Here is a 22,725-nt window from a genome sequence, read left to right as displayed (position 1 = left end):
GAGAGGAGGTGGCCCGGGTCTTATCCCAGCCGGCTCCGGGCTGCAGGCTGCAGCAGACAGGACAGCCCTGTTTAAAACCATGCATGTCCTGGTACTATTCTGAACCACTGTGAATGACCGCCGGTTGCCTCCCGGTCCAGAAATAGAAGGGTGTTTTATCTCTCTTAATAGTCTCAAATATTTCTATAATTTTCTGTGGGCCCTGTCGCTGTCACTGTCGCCCCCCACACAAACCTCACTGAGACTGGGCTCTGAACCCAGCCACCCCTGCGTCCTCCAACAAATCTTGTTCTCTGTATTTAAAGCCAGATCCATACACTATGACATTAGCCCAGCTCACTTCTCCTCGGGTGGGGCAGAGTGGGAGTTCATCCCGGCATTATGTCCTCATCTGCACTACTTTAGAAAGCTAATTATGGGCCCAGCTCTGTACCCGCCGGCTGCACAGAGAGCCCTGACATCTCTCTGTTTGATGTGCTGGAGAAGGGGGCGACTGCAATTAAGAGTCCGAATGCCCTGCTCCTCTCTTTTTTTTTTCTCTTTCTCTATTCCTCCCCCTCTCCTTCTCTCTTTCTGACAGTCTGACAGAACAATTTCTCCTCAGCGGGCCAGAGAAGTAGATCTCCAAAATGGAAGACGAACATACCATTAATACTGGGACGCAGACGGAATATGAGAGTGAGGTGATGGGCATGAGAGAATTCTGATGAAGGATCATTGCCTATTAGCTAGCTGGGAAACCAGACTCAGAGAGGCCAGTCATAATCTGGCCAGTTCCAAAGGTAACAGCTATTCTGGGCTGGGTTTCTCGACTCCTTACTAGCTATCTCCTCTAGTAGTTAAGCAGGAACACAGAATGACTTAGAAAGGAAACACATACAGTTGGATGATATTGTTAGAATAAACATTTCCAGTTCAGCTTTGAAAAGGACTGCTGTGGGGGTCTTCCACCACTATGAGGAGCTGTTCCAGCTTTTGGATTGACCTCAGTGGTGTGAGGTTGACTTGGATACAAGCTAACTGTGCGTTTTCTCTGTTTTATTCTGTGGACCTACTACACCCAGTTAAAAGTGACTGTCTTACAATGATGAGATACAATGCTAGTCATTCAAAATCTGTACCACCACCAGTGTCAAAGAAAGCGTGTAGCTAAATCTGTTCAGAATAACTGTTGTAGGTCATTAAGCAAAATGTCTTACAAAGAGCTAACCAAAAACAGCAAAGTCAAGAAATACACTCAGACACTGCATCTCTTAAAAATAAGGTTAGAATAGAAGACTCAATTGAAAAACATGGATTGCATGTACGTGTATTCCTTGACTCTTTCCAATGATGTTGTCACTATTTACAGTTTGTACTAAACCTCCTCCTCCACGATCATTAATGTAAAAATAGAAGGAAAAAAAATGAAACCTCTTAAGATTTAACAATTGAGCAAAGCCCCATATTCTGGGTCATCGTTGACTTGATAAATGTAGGTTGGGAGGGAAGGAAGAAAACACTAAGGAAAGTAGTGAAAGGAAAGAAGAGTACAAAGGGATTGTTATTGTCTCAGGGAGGCCTAGCAGTCGGCTGTCAGGCCTCAGAGTTGAGTATGATACAGGCTGGCTCTGGGAGCCAGGTTGTGGGGTCAGGAACAGGGCAGGAGAGGGGGTAGAGAGGGGTAGAGGAGGGAGACTGGGCAGCGAGGCGAGGTTCGGGCAGTGGACATTTTTGGTTCAGATGTGGGCATGAGCGTTCCCGTGCCCGTGCCCGTGCCCGTGCCCGTGGCCCTGATCCCCTCCGTGGTGGCCCCCCTCTCCGTGTCCATGGCCGTGCTTCTTGTGCTTTCTGCGCTCCCGTCGCCCGTTGTGATGGTCATGGTGCCGCCTGTAGCGGTGAGCTCCCCGGGCTGGAGAGAGAGAGAGAAGGGAGTGAAAGGGGGAGAGAGGGGAGGAGTCAGGGGAAAGAGAAAGGCGAGACCGGATGAGAGGAAGTAGAGGGGGGGGTGAGAAGTAGAGTAGAGTGGAGAGTCAAGGATGAGAAGGAGTGAGAGAGGGATATGAGATGTGAGAGGAGGGGGGTGAGAGGTCAACACCACAGACATACAGCACTCAACATCAGCCACTCAGCCCAAAGTGTCTTCTCTACTCTACTTTACATTACTAGCTCTCTACATGTATTAGCATAGGACTGTCCTCCCACTCACGGCCTGAGTAAGCCGCTTCCTTCCTATGTTGTGCTGCCAAATTGGATCCATTGGTCCTGGGTTGGGTTTGCCAACAGAAAGTCTACCTTCCCATGATAATGATGACTAACAAACGACTATAGCAGGAAAACAACATTGCACTCGAAATGCACTGAATACGAAATAAGGCTCCATATTTTCTCTCCAGTTCAAACAGCAGCAATTCATTATTTGTCAGCACGAGCCGAAAGGGGAAATGGGAAATATTTGTTTGCTCATAACTTCTTAAAAAGGGCAAACATTGATACAATCCTACAATATGAATGATTATGCTGTCATAAAGATGGATGTTTCTGTCGTTCTGCAGAGCAAGTTTTACTTCTCATGGGAGGATAGTAAAATGAAATGTTTCTTCTTGGTGTTTCTGGCATTCCTCCAAACCCCTGGCTGTCAATCACACTTTGGAGCGATACACTATCTCAACAGAAAAAGAGCTATAACATTGTTTTATCTACATTAAAATTAGATTACAGTCATCACTCAACCTCTATCTGATGAAAAGTTTGTCAAATTAGAGTACATGTTACAACTTCTATGGAGAGTCTTGTATTCCTAATGAATTCGGTCTAATTTTAAGTTTCCATTCCTCTACTGTTTTTGAGCGTTTACCCCATAGAGATAAAACTTAAAACCCTTTAATAGTCTTGGTCACTCACACTTTGTGCAGATGATCTTGGGCCGCTCCCACTTGCCGTTGGCACGACACTTGGCCGTGGGGATGTGGCGTTGGAGGAACCCGTCGGCACACTGGTAACGCACCACTGAGTGGATGTCATAGTGGGACCGCTTACGACCAATCAGAAAGGCGTTCTCCACGGTGGGAGGGTTCCCACACAGCACTGCCAAATGGAGAAAGAGAGTGAGAAATGGAAATCCAGCAATGGATGAGTGGTACATTATAACAATGCGGTCCTAATATGTCTATCACCATTCACAGTCATCAGTCATCACCCAGTCTTTCCCCTTACTGTTTTTGCCCTTGTCCCTGGGCAAGAGACGGTTGTAGAGCCCTGCTTTAAAGAACATTCCCCTCCACTCTTCAAAACTATCAACGGCACACAACACACACATGTAAAGTTCAAGGGAAACCAAAAGAGATGAGTCATGTGTGTGTGTGCGTGTGTACTAGTCTGTTTGCGTGGGCTGTTGTCATCTCCTGACCTAGAGCGTTGTGTTGATGTGAGGAGTGGGGACAGACAGACAGGCAAAGAGGTTGAGACACCAGACAGACCCTACAGGGCTCTTAGCCCAGTGAGACATCACACTGACTCACTGACCTTTCAGCTCTGGCTGTTCCCCATAGGCACAGATCTAGGATCAGCTTCCCCTCCACCAAACCTAATCTTCACTATCTGGGAGGAAAATGCCAAACTGACTTTAGATCAGTGTCCAGGGGTAACTTTGCCCTACCCCGACCTTTCAGAGGGGATTGGGCCCTCAGGGGCCACAGTGTGTGACAGGTGTCAGGAATGTACCCACGCTTACTTCTCATTGGCCTGGATTAGAGGGAGGGCGAGTGAGAGACGAGGGATGAAGAGGGGTGACATGCGGTGATGGTGCAGTTCCTCTGTCATTCCCCTAGATGTCAGCCCTACAGTTGAAACCTAAAGCCCTCCTCAGTGAGTTTCTAACCAACAGACAGTCACCAACCCAGCTGTAGACTAAGTGTAAGTGCTTCATTCCCTTCCTTGAAGTAATCGCCGACCTCTCATCTGGAACATGGTTGAACATGGTGGAAATGAGATGTCCCTTACATAGCTAACACTAATTCAGAACTATCAGATCAGCGCTAACTCCAAGGAGTAGAGGAAGGGAGGGAAGGAGGGAAGGAGGGAAGGAAGGATGTATTTTCCAGGTATCCACACAGGGTCTGTGACTGCAGTATGGGCCCAGTGGGAGGTCTGGCCTTCTAAAAGCAGGAAGTCAGCTTAATGCCAGGCTGTAAAGGCCCCACTGCAGTACAGAGCACTAAGGACTGGGGCTGCAGTACAGAGGTGTGATTAAAAGGCAGGCTGCAAGAACCATATACTGCTCACAACCATAGCACCTTACATTCTACTTAATTACCTGTAGGCTATTACCTAGCCATGATATTATTAGACACCATAATAATGCCTAGCCATATCAGATTACCCCACTTTTAAAAAATCTTTAAATTGTGTTAACAGGGTTTGTTTAGACTGCCAGTATAGTGATTGCTGCAACATCTCACACCTCATATTCAGCCAACCAGAAAACCACTGTTTTCACACCCTGTGTTTAGTGTGCAGTAACAGAGACTAGGAGGGACATTACTAACACTAGTGTGCAGCTGTGGCAACAGATCAATAGCCACAGAACAAGGCATGGCACTCAATAACACAACACAGATCTTACTGACTGGGGCTGGGCTGAGGATGCCTGGCAGGCACGCAGGATTGTGTGTGTGTGTGTGTGTGTGTGTGTGTCAGGCTGATTTAGTGTTCTTTTGAAAGCTGGACAGTTGGAGCCTGGATCCATCCAGCACTCTCCGAGCCCTGTGGGCTACAGCTTTACACTTAGAGAATAACATGTTTCAGCAGATTAGACTGGGGTGAGCTGGGTATGTCCACACACACAACCACGCAAACATATTTTCAACACACACACACACACAAACACACACTCTCTCTCACTCACCAACACCCATGAACGCACGCATGTCCGCACGCACGCACACACACACTCCAATCTCAGCCAATGTATTGACAAGTCACAGTAGGCAGGCAGGCAGGCAGCAGAGTTGGGGTGAACTGTGAGTATGTGATAGCGTGTGTCCTGGGTGGGTGTCAGGGTGTCCTGGGTTGGTGTCAGGGTGAGCTGCTTCTCTGTCCCCAGAGGAGAGTTGCAAGAGAAAAATAGTAATTGGTAGAGGCAGTGGCAGGTGTTCTATGGGATTTATGGCCCAACTGCCCCAAAGGACCAGTGTGCTCTGGCCTGGACTTGGGCTGTGTGTCTGAGAATATTTTGAACTGTATGTGAATAAGTATGTGAATATTTGATAATATTCTGTGTTTGAGTATGTGTGTATGACTGATGCCTTCACCACAACCCATCCTCCTAATCAGGGTGGCTCATGCCTGCCTGTTCTGTGCTCTTCCCCATGGCACTATAGGTAACACTAATAACCCAGATGACGTGTCTCACTGATTGGATACTGTCTCTCTCTCAGAGGACAGGCCTGAGTGTCAGCCACACGCCAGTAATCAGCCAATCACGCCATACGTCCACTGATGAGCAGACCCAAAGAGAACAACAGCACTAAACTTGTAGAAATCAAGACAACATACGGTTTAGTTGGGCTGAAAATGGAATGCTGCCACTGACTGATTGACTGAAGGTCAGCTTCCCAGTTGGAGGCATTCAGTTAGACCTGTGACAGTGTGTCATCAGCTATGGGTTGCACCTCTGATGAGAGAAATAACATACAGTGGAAAGTTGATCTGACTCGAGGGCAGTGGACACCGAACATTAGTGTGGCATGAGGGGCTTATCTAACTCTGTGGCATGAGGGACTTATCTAACTCTGTGGCATGAGGGACTTATCTAACTCTGTGGCATGAGGGGCTTATCTACCTCTGTGGCATGAGGGACTTATCTAACTTTGTGGCATGATGTACTTATCTAACTCTGTGGCATGAGGGGCTTATCTACCTCTGTGGCAAATGGGACTTATCTAACTCTGTGGCATGAGAGACTTATCTAACTCTGTGGCAAATGGGACTTATCTAACTCTGTGGCATGAGAGACTTATCTAACTCTAAGTTTTATAACTCTAACTCTTTGGTGACCCATTCAGATGAACTAAATAATGTTTATAGCCTGAGGCTAGTTTAAATCAGTACCCAAGAGGATTTAGCAGTGACCCGATCCTCCATTTCCTTAAACACAGCTCTGGAGTCTGGCCAGTCGTCTCAACCAACCTACAAACATCTACCTGGCTGGCTATTAATAACATGTCTCTCTGTCTGCCCCAAATGCAAATGAAAGACCATCGGCTATAATAAGCCCACAGAGGAGCATGTTAGGATGCGCACTTCTCTGGCGTCTCACAGCACCATGACTGAGCAGATTCACAGAAGCCTGATCATGTGACACAGAAACTTTACCAGACAGCCCCAAAACTTTGTGTGAAACTTTTCCAACAATGTTTTACACAAAGGAGGATCATTTTTTTGTGGATTAAATGCTCTGAAGAACTCTCAGCCCCTGATCTGACAGTAAGACCATCTCTGTAAGGAGCTGCCTTAGGTGTGAAAGCACAGCTACAAGTGAGCTGACTGCGCTTGGAGGTGAGCTGTAATGATCAAGTCCAGACTGACTGATTGAAGAGGCCTAAGATGTTCTCCCTAACAGACAGAATACTTTTAAGTATTCTTTAAAGTATTTAAAGCACAGCGGAAGCATAATTTCACCTCCTCTTCAACTCTCTTTCATTCTCTCCCCCACTGTCTTTTCATCCCCTCGCAATCTCAGTTTCTCTCCGCTTCTCTCCCCCCTTCCTTCCCTCCCTTCCTCTTTTACCCTCTCACCTGTTCCCTTCTTGCAGACGTAGGGCAGGTTGTAGTTGCAGGGCACGTCGTTCCACTTGCCGTTCTCGTGGGCGATCATCACCACACAGTCCTCTCCACCCGCAAAGAAGTTGTCCGGCTGGTTCTCCCGCCAGTTCTCATATTGCTGCACAGTCACAGACACACAGGGTCAAAGACACAGACACACGGCACAGCAACAGACACAGACACACGACACCGACACATGGTACAGAGAGTCACAGACCCAGCCACAGACAGTCACACAACACAGACAGAACAAAAAAAGAAAGTGGTAGATACTGTAGACTGTTTCATTGTGCTCTTTTACTGAACAAGAAGCTGATGTGTCTCAACACAGGTCTTTCTCCAGTGGTATAGACTGACACAGAGTAATGACAGTTCTTAAATAACATCAGGCACATAGGAGATGCCTCTAGGAAGATGTAGTAGTGTTGGAAGAAAAGTGGTTCAGCGAGCGAGGGTGTACATATAAACAGGTAATGACACATTCACTCAATCAACTTCCCACCTGACCTTTAGCTAACATCCACATCCTCCGTAGGGGCCTCACTCACTCACTCACTCACTCACTCACTCACTCACTCACTCACTCACTCACTAACCAGGTCCATGTTGTCAGTCCACTGGAAATCCTCTTCCACTGTTCTGTCGTTCAGTCCGATCCAGGTGTTGTCATGACTCAGACCTGAACGACAGGGCAAAACAAATAAACACACACCACCCATCCTTTAAAAAGACACTTTTCCATTTAGCAGTATTTCCATTCCTATTCTACATGTTAAGTCCCCAATGCACCACCACCCATTCCCAAGTTACACACACACACACACACACACACACACACACATACACACACACGGGAGGCTCAGCTCTGATCTTATCCCAATTCCAGCCCAGATAGCAGAAGGCAGAAGCAGCCAAATCTTTGCGGAAGGTGCAGCATTGATGAGATTTGAGTGCGGTGTAATTAAATTTCAGTCCTGATGTTTCTGATTAACATAATTATGGGGCCCATTAATCTTCCTAATGCCTTTGCTCCTTATATTGCCGGGATGGAGACGTCCATTTTCAAGGCAATTAAACACACTTTTTGGTAAATGTGTCTGTGGAGGGGAGGAAGAGGGAGGAGTGGGGGAATGTATAGCTCTGGCCTCTCTGGGACTGGGAGGGGCTCCCATGCTGGGGGTTTGATTCTGTCTTTCTTTTCATCCATTTCTTTCTTTCTCCATCCCACTGAGGATCAGAGAACATCAGACTGCACTTCATTATATATTCTGTAAGGTCGTAATGATTGAAAGACACCCACCGTTGATGAAGTCCTGCTCCTGGAGTGTGTGTATGCTGGCCAGGTGTCCGATGTGCTCCCTGCAGTCCTTCTCTGCGTCCTCCCAGGTGTGTCTGCGGCTGAAGTACCTGTAGCAGTGGCCATGGAACTTCCTCCATGCGTGTTCACAGCCCTCTGTGTCTGCACATACAGAGAGAGAGAGAGAGAGAGAGAGAGAGAGAGAGAGAGAGAGAGAGAGAGAGAGAGAGAGAGAGAGAGAGAGAGAGAGAGAGAGAGAGAGAGAGAGAGAGAGAGAGAGAGAGAGAGAGCGAGAGAGGGGGGTGTTAGTCTACAGAAACACACAGACGCACACATGAACAGTATACACATGAATGCACATACATGAGTACTCATATATCTCTGTTACACACACACACTTCACACTTTTTTCCTGTCTCTCACATTCTTCCCAGTGCTCTACTTTCCCTCCTCCAGTATGACACTCCTTTTTCCCCCACCCTGCCTCCCTCCCTCCCAACATGACGTCCGTCCAGGCCTAATCCCAGTCAGACAGTGGGCTGGGATGGGAGCAGAACAGTGTGAGGAAGCAGCTTAGCCCTGTGAAAGGCTCTTTAATCTATTTAAATGACAACAATCCCCAGAAATGTCTCCCAGTGGGGACGCCATCCGGACTAATTAAACCCTGTCAGGACTTTGCTCGTCTCCTCTTTCCTACTTTCTCTCCATCCATTTCTCTCTTCCTTTCCCTTCATCCCTGTCAGCACTGAGCCTCGTCCTCCATCCCTCTGCCTCCCGCTTCATCCCTCTTTCTCACTCTCTATCTCTCTCCCTCTATCCATCCCGTTTCTCCCTGTCCCTTCATCCCTGTCAGAAAGCACTGAGCCTCTCACTCCCTCCATCTCATCTCCCCCTCTCTCCATCCATCTTCCTTGGGGTTTACTGTATGGCGGTGCTCAGCTGCACCCATTCACTGTGTCTACGGAGGGTGTGTGAGGGAAACAGAGAGAGTGTGTGCGCGTGCGTGTGTATGCATCCGTGTTTGGGGATGGGGGTTCAGGGTTTATCTGTCAACAGAGCCCCCCTTTCCCTCCAACCCCTGCAGAGTGGGGATCAGAGAGAGATGGCCTCAGGTTTTCCCCCAACCCATCTAAAGCGACACCAGTAAATTGGGCAGTGCAAATAGGGCCTTATGGAACCCTGCTTAGCATGTAAACACTTCCAGGCCGGCCTGAGAGGAGCTCAGAGGAGAGGGGCCAAGGAGAGGAGGGTGTGTGTGTGTTTGTAAGTGGATGAGCGCTAGCTGCAGAGAGGCTGTCCAGTCCACTTATATTACACAGAGCTGCTCTCCATATGATGCAGTAGCTTGTAGTGGACTGTTCTCCACAACGCCGTGCTGTGATAATAGAGTCATCAGACACCTCTCTACATGCCCAGAGGAGAACAGATGAAAGCTTGAAGTGGATCACTCCGGAGGAAAGCTGTCCGTGGTTCTGAAAACACACAGCTCCAGCAGAATGCATTATCCTCGCTCACTATCAGTATTCACAACCTTCCAATGGCCAGCGCTCAAAGCAATCTAGTCTGTATTTGTTCTCAATATGGGGAACAACATGTAGCAAATTGTTTTGCACCCCCTTATAATAGGAAGCAATACTTAACATGTGGTGACAGGGTAACTACAGCAGTACCCTCATGCCCTAACACACACACACTTGCACATGTGCAGAATGTGGGAATGCAAGTTGAATGAATGGCGAATTGCCTTAGCACCAAACAAATTGGCACATGCACGCACGCATATAGGCATGCACGTGCACACCCACACACATGCAAACACACTGTGGAGGCCTGTGTGATTAGGCAACTGAACACATCTGCAGGGCTACAGACACTAATCTCCCCTTCTACGCCCAGCAGACTCCAAGATAACGCACTCACACACTGGGCTACGGTGTGTGTGTGTGTGTGTGTGTGTGTGTGTGTGTGTGTGTGTGTGTGTGCGCGACTGAATGTGGCGGGTGGGCGTGCGGGCGGGGTGGGGGGAGTTTGGCTGCTCACTTCAACGCTCTATGGCAATTCGCCACATATTCATTCATCATGCTTTCAAATTTCCCAACAGCAGTGCCTGTGTTCGTGTGTGTGGATAAGGGGGAGGCCCATTTTCACTCATAGGATGAATTAGACAGAGCAGAGGTGAGAGATAATGTGACAATCATTGAGCCTGCTGTAAACCTCTGGGATTTTAAGTATCATCCAGATGTCATGGAGTGAGTAGACAGCTAGATCTCTGTTCCCTCCACAGCTGAGGTCAGCCCACACAGTCTCTGCTGCCCAAGTAGGTTTTATCATCAAATAATACTCTGCTGTTCCACACAATTGCATTGAACAGTATGATGTAAGGAGGTGTGCTATTGTCCAAATGTATTTTTATTGAGCCAGGTAGACATTGAAAACAAAGCCTGTTTTGCAACAGCGACCTAGTTGGTTTTTGCAGCCATACTGTATAATATAAGCTATAAGCTATATTTCCAAAAAGTGGGTAAAGATTAAGTAGTGCTGGGAAGTTTGGCTATTTTTACTGACTGATTTTTCGGACTTGTTCAGACAAAAAACTAATCTTTCGACAAATTTTGTTCATTTGAGTCTGTAATGCCCAGAGCACGTGGGACCCCCTACCGGCGAAGGATGAACTGAAAACGAGCTTCTCGTTCATGTCATTTACCATAGGAGGTTTATTAGAGCTGTCATTTATGACTGAGACTTGTAAACGTGTGTTTAAACAATGTACATTTGTTGATTGCTAGGCATACAAATAAGATTATTTCTTGATACATTTTAAACGAGTTGTGGCCGTAACCGGACTAGATTGTGAACAACTCTGTGCGGAACGCATTGCTTGACTGCTGTGAGGGTGATAAGTAGGTTGAAGACTCACACTAAATTATTCCGCTGCTCTGTCGTTCGCTACACACTTCTCATTGCGGAGAAGAAACTAACGTCCGTGGGCGTAGTGTAGCGTTTGGCCGAGCAAGGAGTCTTGGTAGCCAGACAAGGTGATAAGCACAGTCGTTCGCCAACTGCAGCCACCTAAACGATTCGTTCTCGAGATCGAGTTTGTTGAGCAGAGGCTGTGTATGTTTTGGTTCTACAAAGCTGTGTCCATAACATTCAATAATCAATGAATTGCAGTCATTCTAGCACCATGTCTGTTTAGATCACACCCAAATAAGCCCTGGTTTCGGCTTCATCCTCTAACACCTTCGCTTACAGTTTGCCTGCTCCGTGGTTGGTATATTGTATTGGGGTCGGGAGCGTGTCCAACTTGGCTTGCGTTGGCGTAGACGGGGTTGTTATCTACAGAAACAGGGAGAATGGAAACACTGGGGGCTACGTAGGTGCACACACACGCACGCATGTACACAAACACATGCAAAGCAATACGCACACACACACACACACACACACACTTGGATGCACGCACACACTGCATACACACACCGTGGGCTGCACCTGGCACCATGCCCAGACAGTGTGTAAGGCATTGGCTGCCCACTGTTGGGCCTTTACCAGCCAGCCCCAAGGCCTCCTGGGAGCTGCCATGAAAGAGGACAGTGGTGTGAAGGAGGCAAACAGAGCAGCTTAATCCAACAGCCTGAGAGGAAGGAGCCTGGGGCGCTCACACACACACACACACACACACACACACACACACACACACACACACACACACAGCAACATTATTTATCAGTGCCTTTGATGTGAACACTCCTGCTCATTAGACGATTTCACCCAGACTATCAATATTTGTTAAGCAGCTTGTCTGCAGAAAGAAAGGAACCATGCCTGTGCAGACAGACAGACAGAACAGACAGACAGCCTGACCCAGAAGGAAGCCAACACAGATACTGGTCTGCTCACAGATCTTAAGACTCTGCTCGACTGATTTCCTCCGCCGACAGACGTCTCAATGCCTGATATTAATGCATTACTTCAAGTTTTGATTTTTCCTTTGGACTGGGGTACATTTCTGCCATTAATATTCAGAGTGAGCAGGGAATGAGCATCAGTTAGGGAAAGAAAAGGCCAAATGCTTCCAGCTGAGTGATTGGGTCGTTTATCCACTTCACAATGTGATATTTGTGCGCCGTGGCTTTTTGAGACCTCTGATGATGAAACGCTGTGTGTGTACTGCCTTTCTCCTCCCCTCTCCCTCTCCCTGTGACACTCGCTTTAATGACTGACAGCTCTTTGCCATTTAAACGAGGCCACCCAGAGTCGGAGAGAGCCTTCCACATTCTCACAGAGACACCCTCTGCTTTTTGTGAGAATGTGTAAATGGAGGATAGGATGGGGGGTTATTATGGATATTACAGCCCTGTGATGAGGAGTCTAATCGGGTGAGCATTACCATCAATCTAATGGGTGAAGACTGTAAATGACTAATGCTCTCTGATGCCTGCCTGCCTCATTCCACCTTATTACCTGGAGATGTGACATTTACCACCAAGCTGCTGGCAGAGAGCTGGAGAGGGAGAGGACTCACACAATTAGATACCAGCCTGAAAATGGGACAGACCTTTACAGACCTGCTGTATATGTACAGTATGTGGACTGTGGATGGGAGCAGAGGGGAATGAGCGGGACAGAGGGATAGCACACCACACTCATATACAAATAGGCCTGGTAGTATCTACTGAATGTAGCTGTAACTAGCTCCCAAGGTAGCTCCCTAACCTGAAACGAGCTGCTGCGTGTTCAGGCCGTCAGGAGTGGAGCTCTGTTATTGGTGGGCCTGCCAGGTAGTCCATCAGCACTAGAGAGCTCAGAGCCTCTGTTTACAGGTCCAGGGTCCACTGGGGAGACCATTAGAGAAGAGGAGGCCAGGACCCCAACACTCTGTCTAACAGCAGCCTCTCAGCCTGCACATACTGGATCACCAGAGTACCTAGTCTAATGGCTCAATGCTAGCGCGCTGTCTATAGGGGCTAATCCTGGGAGGCTGTCAGTTATATGCAAGGAAGGTTAAAGGAGTTTGTGTGTGTGTGTGTGTGTGGGGGGGGTCCTAAAATCCCCAAAAGTCCCCACAAGGATATTAAAATAAGGAAGATTCTCCCTCGTAGGGACATTTCCCACATCCCCATGAGGATAAAGGCTATTTTAAGTTTAGGGGTTAGGTTTAGGCTTACAATTAGGGTTAGGGTAAGGTAAGGGGTTAGTGGTTAGGTTTAGGAGTTAGGTTTAAGGTTCAGGTTAGGGTTAGTGTGAAAGTTATGGTAAGGGTTAAGATTATGGTTGGGGATAATAGGATTTAGAATGGAAATATATTTTAGGTCCCATGAGGATAGAAGAACATAACATGTCTGTGTGTGTGTGTGTGTGTGTGTGTGTGTGTGAGAGAGAGAGAGCGAGAGAGAGAGAGAGAGAGAGAGAGAGAGAGAGTGTGTGTGTTGACATGCTGGGACTGCTTGGGAGAGAGACAGTGAGGGAAAAAAGTATTTGATCCCCTGCTGATTTTGTACGTTTGCCCACTGACAAAGAAATGATCAGTCTATAATTTTAATGGTAGGTTTATTTGAACAGTGAGAGACAGAATAACAACAACAAAAATCCAGAAAAACGCATGTCAAAAATGTTATAAATTGATTTGCATTTTAATGAGGGAAATAAGTATTTGACCCCCTCTCAATCAGAAAGATTTCTGGCTCCCAGGTGTCTTTTATACAGGTAACGAGCTGAGATTAGGAGCACACTCTTAAAGGGAGTGCTCCTAATCTCAGTTTGTTCAAATCAAATCAAATCAAATTGTATTGGTCACATGCGCCGAATACAACAGGTGCAGACATTACAGTGAAATGCTTACTTACAGCCCTTAACCAACAGTGCATTTATTTTTAACAAAAAAAGTAAAAATAAAACAACAACAAAAAAAGTGTTGAGAAAAAAAAGAGCAGAAGTAAAATAAAATAACAGTAGGTTGGCTATATATACAGGGGGGTACCGGTGCAGAGTCAATGTGCGGGGGCACCGGCTAGTTGAGGTAGTTGAAGTAATATGTATAAAAGACACCTGTCCACAGAAGCAATCAATCAATCAGATTCCAAACTCTCCACCATGGCCAAGACCAAAGAGCTCTCCAAGGATGTCAGGGACAAGATTGTAGACCTACACAAGGCTGGAATGGGCTACAAGACCATCACCAAGCAGCTTGGTGAGAAGGTGACAACAGCAAATGGAAGAAACACAAAAGAACTGTCAATCTCCCTCGGCCTGGGGCTCCATGCAAGATCTCACCTCGTGGAGTTGCAATGATCATGAGAACGGTGAGGAATCAGCCCAGAACTACACGGGAGGATCTTGTCAATGATCTCAAGGCAGCTGGGACCATTGTCACCAAGAAAACAATTGGTAACACACTACGCCGTGAAGGACTGAAATCCTGCAGCGCCCGCAAGGTCCCCCTGCTCAAGAAAGCACATATACAGGCCCGTCTGAAGTTTGCCAATGAACATCTGAATGATTCAGAGGAGAACTGGGTGAAAGTGTTGTGGTCAGATGAGACCAAAATTGAGCTCTTTGGCATCAACTCAACTCGCCGTGTTTGGAGGAGGAGGAATGCTGCCTATGACCCCAAGAACACCATCCCCACCGTCAAACACGGAGGTGTAAACTTTATGCTTTGGGGGTGTTTTTCTGCTAAGGGAACAGGACAACTTCACCGCATCAAAGGGATGATGGACGGGGCCATGTACCGTCAAATCTTGGGTGAGAACCTCCTTCCCTCAGCCAGGGCATTGAAAATGGGTTGTGGATGGTTATTCCAGCATGACAATGACCCAGAACACACGGCCAAGGCAACAAAGGAGTGGCTCAAGAAGAAGCACATTAAGGTCCTGGAATGGCCTAGCCAGTCTCCAGACCTTAATCCCATAGAAAATCTGTGGAGGGAGCTGAAGGTTTGAGTTGCCAAACGTCAGCCTGGAAACCTTAATGACTTGGAGAAAATCTGCAAAGAGGAGTGGGACAAAATCCCTCCTGAGATGTGTGCAAACCTGGTGGCCAACTACAAGAAACGTCTGACCTCTGTGATTGCCAACAAGGGTTTTGCCACCAAGTACTAAGTCATGTTTTGCAGAGGGGTCAAATACTTATTTCCCTCATTAAAATGCAAATCAATTTATAACATTTTTGACATGCATTTTTCTGGATTTTATTGTTATTCTGTCTCTCACTGTTTAAATAAACCTACCATTAAAATTATAGACTGATAATTTCTTTGTCAGTGGGCAAACGTACAAAATCAGCAGGGGATCAAATACTTTTTTCCCTCACTGTAGAAAGAGAAAAGAAAGCAGTGCTTTCCAATGCTAGGACTCCCTCCCTCCGCCACACAGCGGATTCCAGGATTGCTCCTGGAACACGTCCCTAATTAAGCATGTTGAATGAGAATCAACACAGGTTCCTATTCTGCCACACAAAGACAAGATGGGCTTTCACCTTTCCCCCAGAACAGACTTGGCAAACAGAGACAATAGCATATGGGCCGAGAGCTGTAGTCAGAGTCATTTGACAGCATTTCATTATTCTGTTTGACTAGTCCCTGCCAAGTTGCCTGTAAACTTAGTGATAAGCTCCTGCAGATGCGAGACCCCCAGTGAGGTGGATCGTGCTCAAAGCGACAACAAGCTCTGGCAGAGAGACGGCAAAGACTTGAAGCCCACTCGATCCGCCCGCCTTCTGCTCTGAGCCCCGGCACGTGTCCCTCTCGATGTGTATTATTATAACACAAATCTTCATTAGCATTAATAGCCTCGATAAATACCCAGAGGAAGATCAATTTGACGGCTTTCCTTGCGGTTTATGCAGAGTCGTGGTTTAGACAGGACCCACAGCGGCTCAATCTCCAGCCTGCCCCTGGAGCTGCCTGTCTTAAAACACAATACTGCATAAAACAGCATCTCTCTTCTGTCTGTCTGTCTCTTACTCAAACATCTCAGATGTATGTGCAGCACAAAAAATGTGCAGAGGGCAAGGTCAGGGTCAAGGCCAGCGTTATGGCCCGCCCTACCATACCTCCTTGCCCGTCCAAATAAATTATTGAAATATTGATAATTTATTTGACAGAGACTCGCGCCAACAGAAAGGCACATAAATCTCAGTTAAAGCATCCGAGCGAGTGATATAGCGTCCCCTGTCTCAGAATGTGTAGACCAGGGATCATCAGCTACATTGAACAAAAATATAAACGCAACATGCAACACTTTCAAAGACTTTACTGAGTTACAGTTCATATAAGGAAATCAGTCAATTGAAATAAATAAATTAGGCACTAATCTATGGATTTCACATAACTGGGAATATAGATATGCATCTGTTGGTCACAGATACCTTTAAAAAAAAGTAGGTGTGTGGATCAGAAAACCAGTCAGTATGTGGTGTGACCACCATTTGCCTCATGCAGCGCGACACATCTCCTTCACATAGAGTTGATCAGGCTGTTGATTGTGGCCTGTGGAATGTTGTCCCACTCCTCATGAAAGACTGTGTAAAGCTGCTGGATATTGACGGGAACTGGAACAAGCTGTCATACACGTCAATCCAGACCATCCTAAACGTGCTCAATGGGTGAAATGTCTGGTGAGTATACAGGCCATGGAAGAACTGGGACATTTTCTGCTTCCAGGAATTGTGTACAGATCCTTGCGACATGGGAGGTCCTGGGCTGGCGTGGTTACACGTGGTCTGCGGTTGTGAGGCCAGTTGGACGTACTACCAAACTCTAAAACGACGTTGGAGGCGGCTCATCAATTCTCTGGCAACAGCTCTGGTGGACATTCCTGCAGTCAGCACGCCAATTGCACACTCCCTTAAAACTTGAGAAATCTGTGGCATTGTGTTGTGTGACAAAATGGTACATTTTTGAGTGGCCTTTTATTGTCCCCAGCACAAGGTGCACCTGTGTAATGATCATGCTGTTTAATCATCTTCTTAATATGCCACACCTGTCAGGTGGATGGATTATCTTGGCAATGTAGAAATGCTCACTAACAGGGATGTAAACAAATTTGTGCATAACATTTGAGAGAAATAATATTTTTGTGCAAATGGAAAATATGGGATCTTTTATTTCAGCTCATGAAACATGGGACCATGTCACGCCCTGACATAGAGATCTCTAGTTGGTTTGGTCAGGGTGTGAATATCTATGTGTAGATCTAGAATGTGTAGATCTATGTTGGCCGGGTGTGGTTCCCAATCAGAGGCAGCTGTCAATCGTTGTCTCTGATTGGGGATCATACTTAGGTAGCCATTTTGCCTACCTATGTTGTGGGATCTTGTTTCAGTTTGGCTTGTTGGATGTTTAGCGTTTTGAACTTCACGTTACGTTGCTTTTGTTGTTTTGTCGGTGTTTAATATAATAAACGAATGTACGCATACCACGCTGCACCTTGGTCCAATCCTTTACTCAACGAACATGACAGACCAACACTTTACACATTGCGTTTATATTTCTGTTCAGTATAGATTCAGCTGCGGGGCGATTCTTTTTGAGCGGATGTTACAAATAATTTGTAGACTGCAATTTGACCACAAGAAGCCCAAACAGATTTAATGTTTGACTAAAACATAATCATTTCAAACCTTGCTTACATTTGTATACGATCACGTGTCTCTCTATTATGCGTGGAAATACTTGGGAACAGATTTCTTAAATTCAAATTACTTGGAGCTGATTTCCTGGTGTTTTATAGTCTTTTATGTCCAACAATGAACAAAAAAAATATCTACACTACCGGTCAAAAGTTTTAGAACACCTACTCATTCTAGGGTTTTTCTTTATTTGTACTATTTTCTACATTGTAGAATAATAGTGAAGACATCAAAACGATGAAATAACACATATGGAATCATGTCAATTAACAGGTGTGCCTTCTTGAAAGTGAATTTGTGGAATTTGTTTCCTTCTTAATGCATTTCAGCCAATCAGTTGTGTTGTGACTAGGTGGGGGGAGTTTCTTCAAGTGCAGTCGCAAAAACCATCAAGCGCTATGATGAAACTGGTTCTCATGAGGACCGCCACAGGAATGGAAGAACCAGAGTTACCTCTGCTGCAGAGGATAAATTCATTAGAGTTACCAGCCTCAAAAATTGTAGCCCAAATAAATGCTTCACAGAGTTCAAGTAACAGACACATCTCAACATCAACTGTTCAGAGGAGAATGTGTGAATCAGGCCTTCATGGTCGAATTGCTGCAAAGAAACCACTTCTAAAGGACACCAATAAGAAGAAGAGACTTGTTTGGGCCAAGAAACATGAGCAATGGACATTAGACCGGTGGAAATTTGTCCAAATTGGAGAGTTTTGGCTCCAACCGCTGTGTCTTTGTGAGACGCATGTGGGTGAACGGATGATCTCTGCATGAGTATTTCCCACCGTAAAGCATGGAGGAGGAGGTGTTATGGTGTGGGGGTGCTTTGCTGGTGACACTGTCTGTGATTTATTTAGAATTCAAGGCACACTTAACCAGCATGGCTACCACAGCATTCTGCAGCGATATGCCATCCCATCTGGTTTGGGCTTAGTGGGACTATCACTTGTTTTTCAACAGGACAATGACCCAACACACCTCAAGGCTGTGTAAGGGCTATTTTACCAAGAAGGACAGTGATGGAGTGCTGCATCAGATGACCTGGCCTCCACAATCCCCTGACCTCAACCAAATTGAGATGGTTTGGGATGAGTCGGACCGCAGAGTGAAGGAAAAGCAGCCAACATGTGCTCAGAAAATGTGGGAACTCCTTCAAGACTGTTGGAAAAGCATTCCAGGTGAAGCTGGTTGAGAGAATGCCAAGAGTGTGCAAAGCTGTCATCAAGGCAAAGGGTGGCTATTTGAAGAATCTCAAATATAAAATATATTTTGATTTGTTTAACACTTTTTTGGTTACTACATGATTCCATATGTGTTATTTAATAGTTTTGATGTCTTCACTATTATTCTACAATGTAGAAAATAGTAAAAAAAAAGAATAAATGTTGAATGAGTAGGTGTTCTAAAACTTTTGACCGGTAGTGTATATAAACTATTTAGCCCGCGGGCCGCCAGTTGGGGAACCCTGGTGTAGACCATGTATCTGATGCTGTCTGGACCAAAAGAGTATGGCATGTCATATTATTTCTGGCCAGACAGCATCAGATACAGTGCATTCGGAAAGTATTCAGACCCTTTGACTTTTTCCACATTTTGTTACGTTACAGCCTTATTCTAAAATGGATTAAATCGTTTTTTCCCCTCATCAATCTACACACAATACCCCATAATGATGAACGAATTTGAACGATGATGAACGATGAACGAATTTATAAAAAATTAAAAACATAAATATCACATTTACATAAGTATTCAGACCCTTTACTCAGTACTTTGTTGAAGCACCTTTGGCAGCGATTACATCCTAGAGTCTTCTTGGGTATGATGCTACAAGCTTGGCATACCTGTATTTGGGGAGTTTCTCCCATTCTTCTCTGCAGATCCTCTCAAGCGCTGTCAGATCGCTGCACTTTCACCCCAGTCTGAGGTCCTGAGCACTCTGGAGCAGGTTTTCATCAAGGATCTCTCTGTACTTTGCTCCGTTCATCTTTCCCTCGATCCTGACTAGTCTCCCAGTCCCTGCCACTGAAAAACATCCCCACAGCATGATGCTGCCACCACCATGCTTCACCGTAGGGATGGTGCCAGGTGTCTTCCAGACGTGACGCTTGACATTCAGGCCAAAGAGTTCAATCTTGGTTTCATCAGACCAGAGAATCTTGTTTCTCATGGTCTGAGAGTTCTTTAGGTGCCTTTTGGCAAACTCCAAGTGGGCTGTCATGTGCCTTTTACTGAGGAGTGGCTTCCGTCTGGCCACTTTACCATAAAGGCCTGATTGGTGGAGTGCTGCAGAGATGGTTGTCCTTCTGGAAGGTTCTCCCATTGCCCATTGCAATACTTATATTTTTTAAAATCTAAAAACCTGTTTTTCGATTTGTCATTATGTAGATTGATGAGGATTTGTATTTATTTAATATATTTTAGAATAAGGCTGTAACATAACAAAATGTGGAAAAAGGGAAGGGGTCTGAATACTTTCCGAATGCACTGTACGTGGGCTACATATAGAGGGGCGCTGTTTCGTTCGCTCAGATGCTTTCTCCAATATTCAGACCAAAGCCTTCCCGCCTTTGGGGCAAATACTCCCATTGTTAGGGCGGAAACATGAGTATCTCGTTATTATATACCGAACTCTGGTTTCAGCCTCTTGCGAATTGGAAAGGAAAGTTGGCGATTGCACAGTGCACTGTTAGGAATCTGGATTACCCTAAAGTAAATTGATGTTTCGCCAACATTATATAATTACTCCTGTCTAAATAAAATCATTCAAAATACTTCACTAGGGAGCATGACTTAGCCACATAGGATCATTAGTTTATTATTATTATTTTTTGCTGTGGATTGTTTCAAACAAGTGTGTTTGGGTAGTGCGCATGGCAATAGGTCTAGCTGATTAAGTTGTGGCTGTCAGTGAAAAGTGTCTCAAATATGTGTAAAGACAATGTGTAGAAGAAGGGAAGGGGGGGAGTGGCGAAGATATGGTGCATCTCTCTCCAGAATCCAAGCATATGTAGGAATGTGCCCATTGGCAATGTCTTATTTCTGATTGTCTTAACTCACCATATACACCACTAATTTTTTCTTCGCCTCACACAAGTCAACAAAGTCTGTTTTTTAACATCCATTGCAAATTATATAGTTCCTCAGTAGGCTATTTGAAAAATCTGTCCAACACTTCCAGCCTCGATAATCACCAAGCCGTGAGAAAGAGCAAAATATCATGATCTGATGATCCCATTTATCCAGTGGAAACGTCTTAAAAAACAAATTTCATCTCCTATTAAAATAATTGAGAAAACAAGTGATGCTAGTGAAGATATGGTAGTGGATGCAAATGTTTGTTGCCAGTCAAAAGATACCATGTGTGTTAAAAAGGTGGATTTTGTGGCATTCATTGCCACAGTTATAAACTGTACGGTTCAAGTCTCAAAGAATTCTAAGTAACTGGACATTATTGTGGCTGTGGCAGAAACGCTTTTGGGACTTGCAAGGGGTACTAGGGCCGGAAGACGGCCTGCCCTCCCAGGCTCCCCTTGGGCCTGTGTAGGGATCAGATCTGTTTTATTTTGTAAACAGTAAAGCTGTTTGATTTGGTTTATTTAATTTTTTGTAGTTTGGTATTATTATAATTCTTTGGTAGTTTGTTCAGTTTTTTGGGGGAATCCTGTTTCCATCCCGCACAGTACATTAAATTGTGCAATCGCCAATATACCATAGAAGAAGAAGAAGTAGAATAATATTTTACAAATATATTTCTGTCCCGAGCTCACTGGCACAAGAAACCATGAGGGCCCGGAATAGTCTAGTTGATACAATGTTGTAAGTTCGCTAGTGATGATTTGATACAATGTTGCACTTCACTGGCAATAGCTCAAGTCAAGACAGATAGAAAGGGAGGCAGACGGGCAGACAAGAGAGATGAATGTGATTGAAAGAACCAGAATTTTCATCTGGATATTTTCTACTGCTTAAGGCCTATGTATTTAGGCCTATGTATTTCACTTAGTTGAAGATGGAAGTTATAAGCCTACTGCTGCATCTCTGAGTTCTATGCTCTCATTTCTTTAGCTGCCAGTGGATCACAGTGTATCAATGTGTCCATATGGCAGAGGTTAGTGCTCATTTTACTTCAGATTTTTATGATTAACCACGTGACAATGATTTTGAGAAACAAAAACTGTATTATTAAAATGAAACTGTTCAACGAAAATACACATATAAAAATAACTAGCACGCAGATCGGTGGAAATGGTAGAACAAATTGTAAGCTTCACCAAACTTGAAACTCATGAGCTGCCTATGGCCTTTACTACTACATCCATTAAAATATATATGAACTCGCAAGCGCGTGCACACATAGGAGGTCCCGTGAAAAAACGTGCCCTCCTATGGAAATCAAATGCCCGTCCAACTGATTTGTTCTGGCGCCGGGTCTGGTCAGGGTTAACAGGACCGATGCATGGCCTGCATTGTACTTCAACGTGGCTCATCAATCACAAGCACACTAGACCTAAAAAAAAACGCAGGTCAATGATCCTCTGATATAGATTGTGAACTTCTACAGAGGAATAAAGGAGAGGTACCAGTACTCAACAAACTCCATACTGCTGCTCCGAGTTCAACGATGCAGTCATCGAAGCAGTCATCAAAGCAGTAAAGACTGTAAAGTAACTGCTACCTAAAAGCTGCTTACCTAAGCCCTACTGACTGATTACAGTGTGTGTCATAAACTGCTTCTATAAATATGTGATGCATAAAGGATCTGCACACAGGGAATTACACACAAGTCTGCTTTATGAGCTGACTACAGTACAACACAAATGGGTAATGGAAATATACAGGTAACTGTCAGGAAACACCAACATAAAGTCTCTTAATAGGGCGCTGGGCCACCACGAGCCAGAACAGCTTCAATGCATCTTGGCATAGATTCTACAAGTGTCTGGAACTCTACTGGAGGGTTAGTTTGTTGATAGTGTTGGAAAACGCTGTCTC

General features: G+C 45.4%; 1 protein-coding gene across 1 annotated transcript in view; it reads right to left on the bottom strand.

Moving 5' to 3' along the window:
• Nucleotides 1-1,293: 1,293 nt before the first annotated feature.
• LOC121533575 (neurocan core protein) overlaps nucleotides 1,294-22,725 on the bottom strand; it is a 200,369-nt gene continuing 178,937 nt past the window's right edge. The window contains exons 12-16 of the mRNA XM_041839642.2: nucleotides 8,105-8,263; nucleotides 7,401-7,483; nucleotides 6,778-6,922; nucleotides 2,884-3,066; nucleotides 1,294-1,891 (exon numbers count right to left, since the gene is read on the bottom strand). Coding sequence (XP_041695576.2) covers nucleotides 1,719-1,891; nucleotides 2,884-3,066; nucleotides 6,778-6,922; nucleotides 7,401-7,483; nucleotides 8,105-8,263 — 743 coding nt within the window. The 3' untranslated portion in view covers nucleotides 1,294-1,718. The remainder of the gene's footprint in view (nucleotides 1,892-2,883; nucleotides 3,067-6,777; nucleotides 6,923-7,400; nucleotides 7,484-8,104; nucleotides 8,264-22,725) is intronic.

Source organism: Coregonus clupeaformis, chromosome 20 (genome assembly GCF_020615455.1).
Source record: "Coregonus clupeaformis isolate EN_2021a chromosome 20, ASM2061545v1, whole genome shotgun sequence".
Classification (NCBI taxonomy): domain Eukaryota; kingdom Metazoa; phylum Chordata; class Actinopteri; order Salmoniformes; family Salmonidae; genus Coregonus; species Coregonus clupeaformis.
Note: the sequence above shows the minus strand (reverse complement) of the source record. Positions and strands in the feature narration are given on the sequence as shown.